Source organism: Haematobia irritans, chromosome 4, assembly GCF_050003625.1.
Source record: "Haematobia irritans isolate KBUSLIRL chromosome 4, ASM5000362v1, whole genome shotgun sequence".
Classification (NCBI taxonomy): domain Eukaryota; kingdom Metazoa; phylum Arthropoda; class Insecta; order Diptera; family Muscidae; genus Haematobia; species Haematobia irritans.
Window position 1 is genome coordinate 26,324,921 of NC_134400.1, and position 13,265 is coordinate 26,338,185.

At 36.6% G+C, this 13,265-nt stretch overlaps 1 protein-coding gene across 2 annotated transcripts in view; it reads right to left on the minus strand.

The window, feature by feature from the left end:
• The window catches only part of Ac76E (adenylate cyclase type 2 Ac76E), a 327,480-nt gene that overhangs the window by 13,840 nt on the left and 300,375 nt on the right, over positions 1–13,265 (minus strand). For both annotated transcript variants that reach the window (XM_075305180.1, XM_075305179.1), the window contains exons 12-14: positions 12,541–13,255; positions 11,871–11,966; positions 11,440–11,558 (exon numbers count right to left, since the gene is read on the minus strand). In XM_075305180.1, coding sequence (XP_075161295.1) covers positions 11,440–11,558; positions 11,871–11,966; positions 12,541–13,255 — 930 coding nt within the window. The remainder of the gene's footprint in view (positions 1–11,439; positions 11,559–11,870; positions 11,967–12,540; positions 13,256–13,265) is intronic.

Here is a 13,265-nt window from a genome sequence, read left to right on the forward strand (position 1 = left end):
CATGCACCACATTTCAGCCGGATCGGATGAAATATGCTTCTGTTAGAGGCCCCACAAGCCAAATCCGAGGGTCCCTTTATATGGGGGCTATACGTAAAAGTGGACCGATATGGCCCATTTTCAATACCATGCGACCTACATTGATAACAACTACTTGTGCCAAGTTTCAAGTCGATAGCTTGTTTCGTTCGGAAGTTAGCGTGATTTCAACAGACGGACGGACGGACGGACGGACATGCTTATATCGACTCAGAATTTCACCACGACCCAGAATATATATACTTTATGGGGTCTTAGAGCAATATTTCGATGTGTTACAAACGGAATGACAAAGTTAATATACCCCCATCCTATGATGGTTATTATTATTCAACCGTCGAACTGAACAGACGTGTTTTCTAATAGCGGAGTATTTCATCGTAATAAGTACTTATTACGAATTTCACGTGTGGTGGAAATAATAAACCACCATGCAGCGAAATTCAAAGTCATCCACTGGGTTGCTAACTTCAGGGCCCAGTGGACGGGTAACGACTGAAGTTATAAATTTGGGCAGCGACCAAGAGTCAGGCCCAATTAATCGACCTGTAGACGGGTCGACTGGCGGTGACACTTTGGCAAGTCGAACCTTTTCTAAGGTGACGACATCAAAAGGAGGCAATCCCTCTCGAAAGAGATTCAAGGAACGAAGAAATGCTTTGTTTATCCTAAAGAAATTAGGATCAGTCGACCCAATCACGTTGTCGGCTAAGCAAAGCGATTCCTTAAAATGGGCTCAAGGAATTCTTGAAGCTGGAAAAAGGGAACGATCACCGGATGAGCTACCATCCTCTAAACGGGATCAAAGATCGTTTGCCTCAGTTGCAAAAGACAGCCTTGTGATGGCTATTATTAATAAAGGAGCATTGGACGGTATGATTCCAAGGCAAAAATGGGGGGAAATTGAGAACGCGATGTCTGGTGTCTACTCAGAGGTGCGAAAAAAGTTTCCCGGACCAAGTCCTCGACGGCAAGATGCTGGATGGTATCAAGGACGTTATAAGTTAATAGCTTTTGCAGACCAGAGGTCTATGGATTGCTTTAAAGCTGCATTGATGCTAATTGGTGAAGTTTGGGAAGGAGCCGCTTTGGAGTTAGTCGATAAAAAAGACATACCGGCTAAACCTAGAGCACATGCATGGATACCGGCAAACCCTCCTGATCCTGAGTCAATACTAGAGAGACTAAAAGAATGTAACCCAGATCTTCCAACCGCCGATTGGAAGGTTGGTCGTTTGGATGAGGTGGATGGACCAAGACGACATGCGGTGTTTATATTAAACATAGAGTCGCTGCCACATCTAGCCCAGACCCAAGGACGCGTAAGTTATGGCTTTCATGATATCCATATGAAGGTATACAAAAGCGATCAGCCAAAGGATACCGAAACGGACAAGCCTCCGGTAGAGTCAGCAGTGAAAAAATCTCCTAGCGAAGCCGAAGGAGACATAAAACCTACAGACTATGGCGAAAATCATATGCGGGAAGTTTCTACAGGCTCAAGCCTCACCAAAGCTGAACCGCGGATTGTTGCGAGAGTCACCGAGATCTGTGAAGAGGAAGCCCTTGATGACTCAATTGAAGCGGCTGATGTGACGGTGGTTGAAAATTTGGATGGTTCTACGGTTCCTCCAGATAAATCTTCACCATTGTAAGGCCGCTTGTGCTGCCTTAAAAGTTCTCCTGATGAAGGGAGACATCGATATAGTTCTTATTCAAGAACCATACATATATAAGAACAAGATCTGTGAATTAAGCACTCCGGGTTTCAAACTTTTGCATAATACCGGTAACGATATAAATCGAGCATGTATAATTGCTAAAAACGAACTAAACTTGTTTCTGCTTCCTTCATTGAGCAATGCAGACACTGTCGTAGCCAGTCTAGAGATATCCACATGCAAATATTGGGTATCTTCGGTCTACATGGGACATGATAGGGATATGCCACCCTGTGCCGTTAAGACCTTAGTTGAGGAGTCACTAAAAACAAAGACAAAACTCATTATGGGATGCGATGCAAATGCACATCATAGTATTTGGGGAAGTAGTGATACTAATGCAAGGGGAGAGTCGCTAATAGAGTTTATTTTGCGTACTAACCTGGTAGTTTGCAATAAGGGAGATGCACCAACCTTCGTCACCAGGAACAGACAAGAGGTTTTGGACGTAACGTTGACCTCTCCGGAACTGAATGATAAGATATCTGAGTGGCAAGTTTTGAGGGAACATAGCTTCTCAGATCATCGCTACATCAGTTTCAGATTGGCTGTTCGTACTTCAAAGACCATATTTCCGCCAAATGTTAGGAAAGCTGATTGGAATAGGTATAGGGAATCGTTCAATTTGATGATACCGGAAGTGCCGGAGACAAATATGGGCACTGTGCAAGATATCGAACACGCAGTGGAGCGGATTACTAAGGCCTTCAACATTTCACTGAAAGCTGCTTGCCCTAGAGGAAAGCCAAGGGGAAAAAATCGGCCGCCATGGTGGACTACGGAGTTAAGTAATATGAGGAAATCCTGCAGGAAGCTCTTTAACAAAGCAAAGTCCACAAGAGCTCCGGAGGATTGGGACACTTACAAGATGAATCTGAGAGAATATAAACGAGAACTGAGAAGGTCTCAACAAAACTCTTGGGATGATTACTGTAGCAGTATTGAGAATACGTCAGAGGCTTCCAGACTACGGAAGGTACTAGCATCCACTAACACCGCTCCAGGTTTCATTAAAACATCGGAGGGAAATTGGACAACGTCCAGTGAGGAGACGTTGGTGGTACTTTTGGACACACACTTCCCTGGAAATCAGACGGTTGAACCATGTTCCGGCGGTGTAACAGAGGCTCAGCGATCATTTCCTATCGAGGAAATTGTGTCGGAATCTAGAATAAAATGGGCTTTAAATAGCTTTGGACCATTCAAATCCCCCGGACCTGATGGAATTACTCCGGCGGAGTTACAGGCAGTGGCTGGAAGAATTATCCCCTGGTTGACGGTGATATATAAACAATGTGTAAACTTAGCATATATTCCAGAAAAGTGGAGGGAAACAAAAGTCGTCTTCATACCTAAAGCAGGAAAAGCCTCTCACTCGAGTGCGAAGGATTTCCGACCAATCAGCTTATCCTCATTCCTACTTAAGACCCTGGAGAGGATGATAGACATGTATCTTAGAACTACCGTGGATTCAGGTTTGCTCTCGAAACGACAGCATGCATACTCGAAGGGCAGGTCTACTGAGACCGCATTGCATGAACTGGTCAGCTTTATTGAAAGCTCACTATCTGTCAAAGAATACACAATCGTGGCGTTTCTAGACATCGAAGGGGCGTTCAATAATATCCATCCGAGCTCGATATTAAATGGACTGACAACTCTGAATGTTGATCCAGGTATTCTTAGGCTGTTAGACGAACTTCTAATGAAGAGACGTATTTCAGCCACACTAGGGCAAGCAAACATACAAAGGTATGTGAACAGAGGCACTCCCCAAGGAGGAGTTCTATCACCTCTTCTTTGGAATGTTGCTATAAACAACCTTCTGGTTTCTCTAGAAAAAGAAAGGATAAAAGTGGTGGCATACGCAGATTATGTGGCGCTAGCAGTCAGGGGAAAATTCCCATCCACAATCAGAGATATTATACAGAGAGCTCTCCGGATGATTGAGAAATGGGCGAAAGATAATGGTCTTGGTGTAAATCCAGCAAAGACAGAAATAGTCATGTACTGCAAAGATCGCAAAACTCCCACGGTTAGGCCCATTTCCTTAGGGGGTACTGAAATTCCCTTTGGTGAGTGTGCAAAATACCTTGGCGTTATTTTGGACAGGAAGCTGAATTTTAGGCTTAATATTGAAGAGAGGGCGAGAAAAGCCACGGTAGCTTTGTACTCGTGCAAAAAGGCAATAGGGAAAAAGTGGGGACTAAGACCAAAAATTGTGCATTGGCTATACACGGCAGTGGTTAGACCTATAATGCTATATGGTGTTGTAGTCTGGTGGCCGGCACTTCAGAAACCGACTTGTTTAGATAAAGTTCAGCGTATGTCGAGCTTATGTATCTCAGGCGCATTTAGTAAGACAGGAACAGACTCCCTTAATGTCATGCTACATCTATTGCCTTTAGACATTTTGGCCAAACAGTCAGCTGCAACAACGGCTGTGCGGTTGCGCGAGCTATCGCTGTGGTCGGAAAAAATGTACGGTCATAGTTCGGTCCTCAAGGTAATGCCAGATGTGCCTAACGTAGTGGATTACACCCTGGCAAAACCACTTTTCGACAAAAAGTTTGAAACTCTAATTCCCAACAGTGAGGCGTGGTGTACACAGACCCCGGGGAATAAAAGATATATAGATTTCTATACTGATGGCTCCAAATTGAATGGACAAGTGGGGTTCGGAGTATATTCTAAAGATCTGGAAATTCGAATAGCGAAAAGATTACCTAATCACTGTAGTGTTTTTCAGGCTGAAATATTGGCAATAAGAGAGGTGGTGAATTGGCTGAGAAGTAATGTTCCAACAAATATTGGCATTAATATATACTCAGACAGTCAACCTGCAATAAAATCCTTGGACTCTGTGTTCCTTAACTCAAAAACGGCCATAGACTGCCGCAAATCTCTCAACGAGATGGCTGAGCAGTACAATATTCACCTAATATGGGTGCCTGGTCATAGGAACATACCGGGGAACTGTGAAGCAGATGAGTTAGCAAGGCTAGGAACTACCTTACATATTCCAGGGGAACTAGAATCTGTTGGTATGCCTCTGGCCACCTGCAAGCTCTTACTGCGTGAGAAGGCTGTTATGATGGCCAATATTCGATGGGAAAATTGCAAGGGTTGTAACGACACCAAGCAAATATGGCCCCATTTAAACTTAAACCGCACACTAGATATGCTAGTGTTCTCAAGGCGTCAGATAGCACTCCTAATATCTGCTATAACGGGTCGCTGCCTGATAGGCGAATTTGCAAAAACTATAGGTGCGAAGTATAATGACTATTGTATAAGCTGTCATGACGTGGAGGAAAAGGAATCAATTAAACACCTCTTGTGTGAGTGTCCTGCTTTTTGTGTAAGGCGTAAGCGAATTTTAGGAGCATATAGCTTTAGATTACTGGCTGACCTGGAAAACGTTAACTTAAGCAGTTTGTTAATGTTTTTGGAGCAATCTGGTTGGTTCCACAAAAGTTAATAATAGAGAAGGTTCAGTGGTTAAGACTAGAAGTGCCCATATGTAATAGGTACTTTTAGTTAAATGTGGTATCACAATGGACTGAATAGTCTAAGTGAGCCTGAAATTTAATCGGGCTGCCACTTTAACCTAACCTAACCTAACCTAACCTATGATGGAGGGTATAAAAAGGGAAGTGTAATTGAAAAAATGTACCTGTCTTTTGTTCTGCATTTTGATATATGATATAAATTAATTTTATTTGCAGTTACATGATGTCTGCGTTGGTACATTTGATGGGCACGAAGTAAATATGGAATGATTACTTATTGTTGAAATTGAATCAAAATAGAGTCTTTAAAATATATGATTTTTGCTTGCACGACATTATAAATACAAATAAAAAATGATTTAATTTATAAATAAATAAATAAAGTTAATTTTGTGTTTTCTTTTCTCAAGTGGCGTCCTTTTTCGAAGACGAAAAAAAATTTTCCAAAAAGATCAAAACATTTTAGGTTGTGACCATGTTCTTTTAACTGGAAGAAAACCATTTTTGACGAATACCATAACATTTTAGATCGTGACAATTGTCTTCTGATTCAAACAAAATTCTTTTTACCAATATAATAACATTTTAGATAAGGACAATTTTATTTTTCTTAGAACCATGTTCACTGAGCCAACATGGTTGCAGGTGAAAATATTACATGTTCGCCGCAAAAATAGCACCTACCATATTATTGTGCTCTTCGAATACGATTGTGGCAATCATGTTTCTTCTCTGTGTGTACAATGGACTTTTATAGTATGACCATAGACAAAACTTAAACTTTTTAAAGATATTGTATATGTAGAACATTTTCTCAAAATTTTATTTCTGTAGAAAAATTTTCAAAATATTATTTCTATGAAAAATGTTGTCGAAATTTTATTTCTTTGGAAAATTTTGTCAAAATTTAATTTCTATAGAAAATTTTGTCAAAATTTTATTTTTATAGAAAATTTTGTCAAAATTTTATTTCTATGGAAAATGTTGTGAACAGTTTATTTCTATGGAAAATTTTGTCAAAATTTTATTTCTGTAAGAAATTTCCTCAAAATTTAATTTCTATTGAAAATTTTGTCAAAATGTTATTTCTATAGAAAGTTTTGTCAAAATTTTATTTCTATAGAAAATTTTGTCAAAATTTTATTTCTATAGAAAATTTGGTCAAAATTTTATTTCTATAGAAAATTTGGTCAAAATTGTTTTCAATATAAAAATTTCTCAAAATTTTATTTCTATATAAAATTTTGTCAAAATGTTATTTCTGTAGAAAATTTTGTCAACATTTTATTTCTATAGAAAATTTTGTCAAAATTTTATTTCTATTGAAAATTTTGTCAAAATTTTATTTCTATAGAAAATTTTGTCAAAATTTTATTTCTATGGAAAATGTTGTGAACAGTTTATTTCTATGGAAAATTTTGTCAAAATTTTATTTCTGTAAGAAATTTCCTCAAAATTTTATTTCTATAGAAAGAAAATATAGAAAATTTTGTCAAAATTTTATGTCTATAGAAAAATTTCTCACAATTTTATTTCTATAGAAAATTTTGTTGAACTTTTATTTCTATAGAACATTTTCTCAAAATTTTATTTCTATAGAAAATTTCGTCAAAATTTCTTTTCTATAGAAAATATTGTCGAAATTTTCTTTCTAAAGAGGGGTTAAAATTTCAAGGGCCGATATTGATATTGAATAAAACACAAACTATTTAGGAAATTATTGTAATTTTATTTTATTATGATATATTGGTATTACTCAATTATGTGTGGAACAAAATATCGGCCAAATGGGCGCCGCGACTTCGGTGGCACACCTCCATCCGATGGTCCAAATTTTCGATGACGCTGAGGCATAATGGAGGTTCTATGCCGTTAATGAGCCCAATTATCTCATCCTTTAGCTCTTGAATTGTTGCTGGCTTATCGACGTACACCTATTCTTTCAAATAACTCCAAAGAAAAAAGTCCAACGGTGCCAAATCACATGATCTTGGCGGCCAATTGACATCGCCATTACGTGAGATAACACGGCCATTGAATTTGTTGCGCAAAAGAGCCATTGTTTCGTTAGCTGTGTGGCAATTGGCACCGTCCTGCTGAAACCACATATCGTCAACATCCATATCTTCCAATTCGGGCCATAAAAAGTTCGTTATCATCTCACGATAGCGAACACCATTCACAGTAACTGCCTGACCGGCCTCATTTTGGAAAAAATACGGCCCTATGATGCCGCCAGCCCATAAACCACACCAAACAGTCACTCTTTGTGGGTGCATTGGTTTTTCGACAATCATTCTTGGATTCTCATTCGCCCAAATGCGGCAATTCTGTTTATTGACGAATCCACTGAGGTGAAAATGTCCCTCATCACTGAAGATCATTTTCTTCGGAAATTGATCATCCATATCAAAATAAGTCTGGAAAACTTTAACACGTTGTTGGATTGTATATCTCTCCATGGTTCAAATTGAGTAAGTCTGAAATAGAGAAATGTCAAATAAAATTCGGAAGAAAAACTTGGCGTTTAGGTGTGGTTCACATTCAACATCGGCCCTTACAATTTAACCACCCTTTATAGAAAATTTTCTCAAAAGTTTATTACTATAGAAAATTTTAGTAAACTTTTATTTCTATAGAAAATTTTAGTAAAATTTTATTCCTATAGAAAATTTTCTCAAAATTTTATATAGACAATTTTCTCAATATTGTATTTCTACAGAAAATTTTATCAACATTTTATTTTTATAGAAAATTTTGTCAAAATTTTATTTCTATAGAAAAGTTTTTTAAATTTTTTTTCTCTATAGAAAATTTTGTCAAAATTTTATTTCAATAGAAAATTTTCTCAAATTTTTATTTCTATAGAAACTTGTGTCAAAATTTTATTCAGTAAAATTTCTTCTCTGATGAATAAGTAGTACGTGTGTGAGAGTTAATTTGTACATCTGAGAATGTATTAAATTGTTTGTTACCTTATACAATTTTATTTCAGTATGAGTATTGATGTTTTCTTTTTGCTTGTGCCTTACATGCTCTGACAAACATTTTTGTAATAGCTGGTCTTGTGTTGTAACTATTTGCCAAAATGTATCGTCAAATTACTTTCGAAATTGCAAAATTCTCCGAGCTCTACTGGTTTTTTCTACATGACAGATTTTATAGGCATTGGTGCGAAAGAAAACCTTCTCATTTGTGACTGATATACACTCATATGTGTTTAGGTTAGGTTATATGTGTTTGAAGAGCAAGCATGTCATAGTTTTCGTTTCAAAATACTTTAAACGTTGTTTAGTACACGGAAAAAAAATATTGCGTTTTCTTCAATTACGAAATTAATTGATGATTATTTAAGCAGGCTGATAGCAAACGTAGAAGGACCACATCAAAGAGAAGATGGCGTTAAAACCCCAAAAATTATATTAAAACAAGTAATGAAAGTCTAAAGTCGGACGGGGCCGACAATATTATACCCTGCACCACTTTGTAGATCTAAATTTTCGATACCGTACCACATCCGTCAAATGTGTTGGGGGCTATATATAAAGGTTTGTCCCAAATACATTCATTTAAATATCACTCGATTTGGACAGAATTTGATAGATTTTTACAAAATCTATAGACTCAAAATTTAAGTTGGCTAATGCACTAGGGTGGAACACAATTTTAGTAAAAAATATGGAAAACATTTAAATCTGAAGCAATTTTAAGGAAACTTCGCAAAGGTTTATTTATGATTTATCGCTCGATACACGGATGAAAAAGACTGTTTTTCATATGTTTGGCTATAAACATTATATGTTTGGAACACAAATTTTTAAACACAATATTTTTGAGTGCAAGCATATAATGTTCATGAACTAGCATAACATGTTTGGGACATATATGTTAATATGTTAGAACATATTATGTTTGGGACATAAAATGTTTTTAAATATAATATGCTTGGATGCAAACATATATTAATTTAGAAATAGCCTATAAACATATATGTGTTTAGTAGCTTGGAGCGCTATTTAACAGGGAGCGATATTGAATTAAGTTGGTGGTTGTTGCTTGTTATTACAAAATTAACATTTTATTTTTCTTTGGGCAATTGATCAGCTACTTCTTTGATCCTTACAAACTGTGTGGTCCGCTGTTCGAATCCCCGTCCGGCAAAAGGTAAAATTAAAATAAAAAAAAAATCATACAATTGAATAATTTCTTCTACAATGTTTGTATTACAGAAAAAGTTGCAAGGACTAAAAAATCTCATGGAAGTGAGAAAGATGTGGGGGAATATACAATTGGGCAGAAACAAAATTTTGAGCATTCAGGTCGAAAACCTATGTTGTTAGCACCTATATTACCGGTTTATTTTCATAATTCATTATGGTTGTAAATATATAAATAAATAAATAAAATTTTAAGCACAATATTGTTTGGGAGAATTTTTTTTAAGCATATAATATTTTTGGGTGCAAAATGCTTCCAAACATATTATATGGTCACATAATAACATATTGTTTTTTGGAAGACAACATTATTGAATTTGGATGCAAAAATACAAAATGTTTGGAAATTGACTACCCAAACATATATTGTTTAGACCAATATGCTTTCAAACATATTATATATTGGAAGAGATCAAACATATAAATGTTTGGGCAATAGCCAAAAATGTATATGCTTGAAGCAAAATATGTTTGGGAGTATATGTTACAGAAGCGATTTTTTGTGAGCGTGTATATATGTATTAGAAGTTTAGGAAATTAGAGTCATTTTTACAACTTTTCGACTAAGCAGTGGCGATTTAACAAGGAAAATGTTGGTATTTTGACCATTTTTGTCGAAATCAGAAAAACATATATATGGGAGCTATATCTAACTCGGAACCGATTTCAATCAAATTTGGCACACATGATTATACTACCAATTGTACTCCTTGTGCAAAATTTCAAGCTAATCGGGATAAAACTCTGGCTTCTGGGTCCATATAAGTGTATATCGGGCGAAAGATATATATAGGAGCTATATCTAAATCTGAATCGATTTCAACCAAATTTGGCACGCATAGCTACAATGCTAAATCTACTCCCTGTGCAACATTTCAACCAAATTGGGCCAAAACTCTGGCTTTTAGGACCATATTAGTCCATATCGGGCGAAAGATATATATGGGAGCTATATCTAAATCTGAACCGATTTCAATCAAATTTGGCACACATGACTATATTACTAATTGTACTTCTAGTGCAAAATCTCAACCAAATTCGGCCAAAATTCTGGCTTCTGGGGCCATATAAGTCCATATCGGGCGAAAGATATATATGGGAGATATATCTAAATCTGAACCGATTTCAATCAAATTCACACTTGACTATACGACTAAGTGTTATGTTTGTACAAAATTTCAAGCAAATCGGTATAAAACTCTGGCTTCTGTGTCCATATTAGTGCATATCGGACGAAAGATATATATGGGAGCTATATCTAAATCTGAACCGATTTCTTCCAAAATCAATAGGGTTCTATTCTGACCCAAATTAGGAACATGTGCCAAATTTGAAGGCGATTGGACTTAAATTGCGACCTAGACTTTGATCACAAAAATGTGTTCACAGACAGACGGACGGACGGACGGACAGACGGACAGACGGACATGGTTATATAGACTCAGGAACCCACCCTGAGCATTATTGCCAAAGACACCATGTGTCTATCTCGTCTCCTTCTGGGTGTTACAAACATATGCACTAACTTATAATACCCTGTTCCACAGTGTGGCGCAGGGTATAAAAAAAAATAAATAAAGACTATTGCCAATATTAAAAATATTTTTTTAACAGTGTATCAAAATTTGCGATTAGGTTTCAAATTTAATTTAACTTTTTTGAATATTATATTAATTAAAATTTCTTAAAAAAAAAACTATTCGTCAATATTGTGGTAAATTTAGTTGCTAAAATTTAGATTTTATAATAGCAATCAATATTTTTCAGTGTATACAGCCGAAAATATTCAAAGCATGTAACAATGTGTTGAATTACCTACATGTGAAAGTGCTTTGTTATTTTCTTAATCTCCTTTCAAGCGTGATGTTCAATTCAACACCTTATGTCTATGCCACCAATTGAATTTTCAAGAAAGACAAAAAAAAAAACGACAATGTTCAAAAAACTTACAGCCAAACCAATATTCTTGACCAATTTCGATTCGGCTATATTGGCAAAGGGTCGATCAGCTCCCCAGCATTCAACATATTTGGTCATCTTCGATGAAGGACGGTTACGTGTGACGTGACCTAAGAAAGAACAGGGAGAAAAAGTGGAACATGAAAAAGATAAATCCTTGGCCCTGTAGTGGGAACAAACTAAATGCAATTACTTTGATATAAATTCCAATTTCCCCACCCTATAAACTCATACCAACTGTTGCTCCTTAAGGATAGGCTACATATAATTTAATTTCCCTGAACCTTATGCTATAGGAATTTAAATTTTTTTTGTATCATCCAATGAACCTGCCTCTCCACCCCTCTTAGGTAACACATGGAGCGGATGTGCAATTTTATTCTACAGACATGTACACATAGAGCTTTATATCATGTACTTACCCGCATGACTTCGAAAACTTTCATTTGTATGAAAGGACAGTTTCCGTTCGGTAAATGATGCGGATGAACGCCTTCTATCGGCAAACGACATCAAACCTGTGTGCGACATAAAAAGGATGCAAAGTTACTTCAACGAAATATTGCAGTTTGCTTCAAACAAATTTGAACTTTAAAACGAAGAAGAAGCCAGATATGTAGCAATTTTGATTAAATTGAATTGAATTGAGATAAACGTAGCCTTTTAGTAATGGCGTATTGAAAAAAAAAAGTATAAAATGTTTCAATTCAATCGAAGCTCATATAATTTTACGATTTATTTAACTCTAAAGGATTAGATGTATTCCATCAGAGATATATGAAATGTTCCAAATGTATAACATAAGTTGACAAAGCTATTCTATTCGTACAATTTCCAAAATGTATCTATAACACAATGTGTCAAAAACGGGACATAAGTGCCATACACTGAAAAAATCATGCTCGATTCCAAAGATTTTGTCTTTGCACTAATGATTTTGGCATTGATTCGTAGCCAAAGAAGAAGTAAAGATAACATTAAGCCACAATTTTCTTCCAGAAATTTTTGATTCAGAAAAAAATATTATCTTAGGTTAATATTTTCCCGTGTACGTATGTATGCAATATAGTCCCAGTCTATGATAATACATACCTTGAACTGACAATTTCCGTTTGCTTCTTGCCTCTGGAATATCGGAAACTACAAGACTATTGCCTGTACCAGTAGTGGTGGCAGCAGAAGCCGCATTGCTACCAGCATTAACTGAATTTGTAATCGCATTACCATTTGTAGATGCTAGAGATGCCTCCAGATTTGCCATAGGATTTTCAGTTATATTGGTAGACGGTGTTGCGCCAGCACTATTGCCACCCTCACTACCACTGGCACTTAAGGCATCATCATTGGGCAGACTTAATGATGATTTGGGTGTCAGTGAGGCATGAACATTGGCCGCATCACCTACATTATTGGAGTTGTGATTTGCCACAGACTCGGGCAGTAATTGTTGCGATGGCAAAGGTCTGTTGGTCATTTGTTCGCCATCGTTTTGTCTTAGTTCCACAGTATCTTCATCCTCTTCTTCCTTAATTGACATTGATGTTGTTGCAGAGGTAATATGGGGTAATTTCCCATCAGGACTATTGGAGCCACAACTTGTGGCATTGGCCAATGTGGGTGAACTATCGACTCCTTTAAAGTTAACAATCGTCAATGGTAATAATTTTTCCGTAACCTCTGCATCGGGATTAGCCTCATTGCCATATGTATTACTGTGAAGATAATGTGGATGATTATCGGAGGAATTTTCCACAGGGCTAGATGATTCAATAACTTGTGGTACTATGGGTGTAATATAGGTGGGTTTCTACCGAATA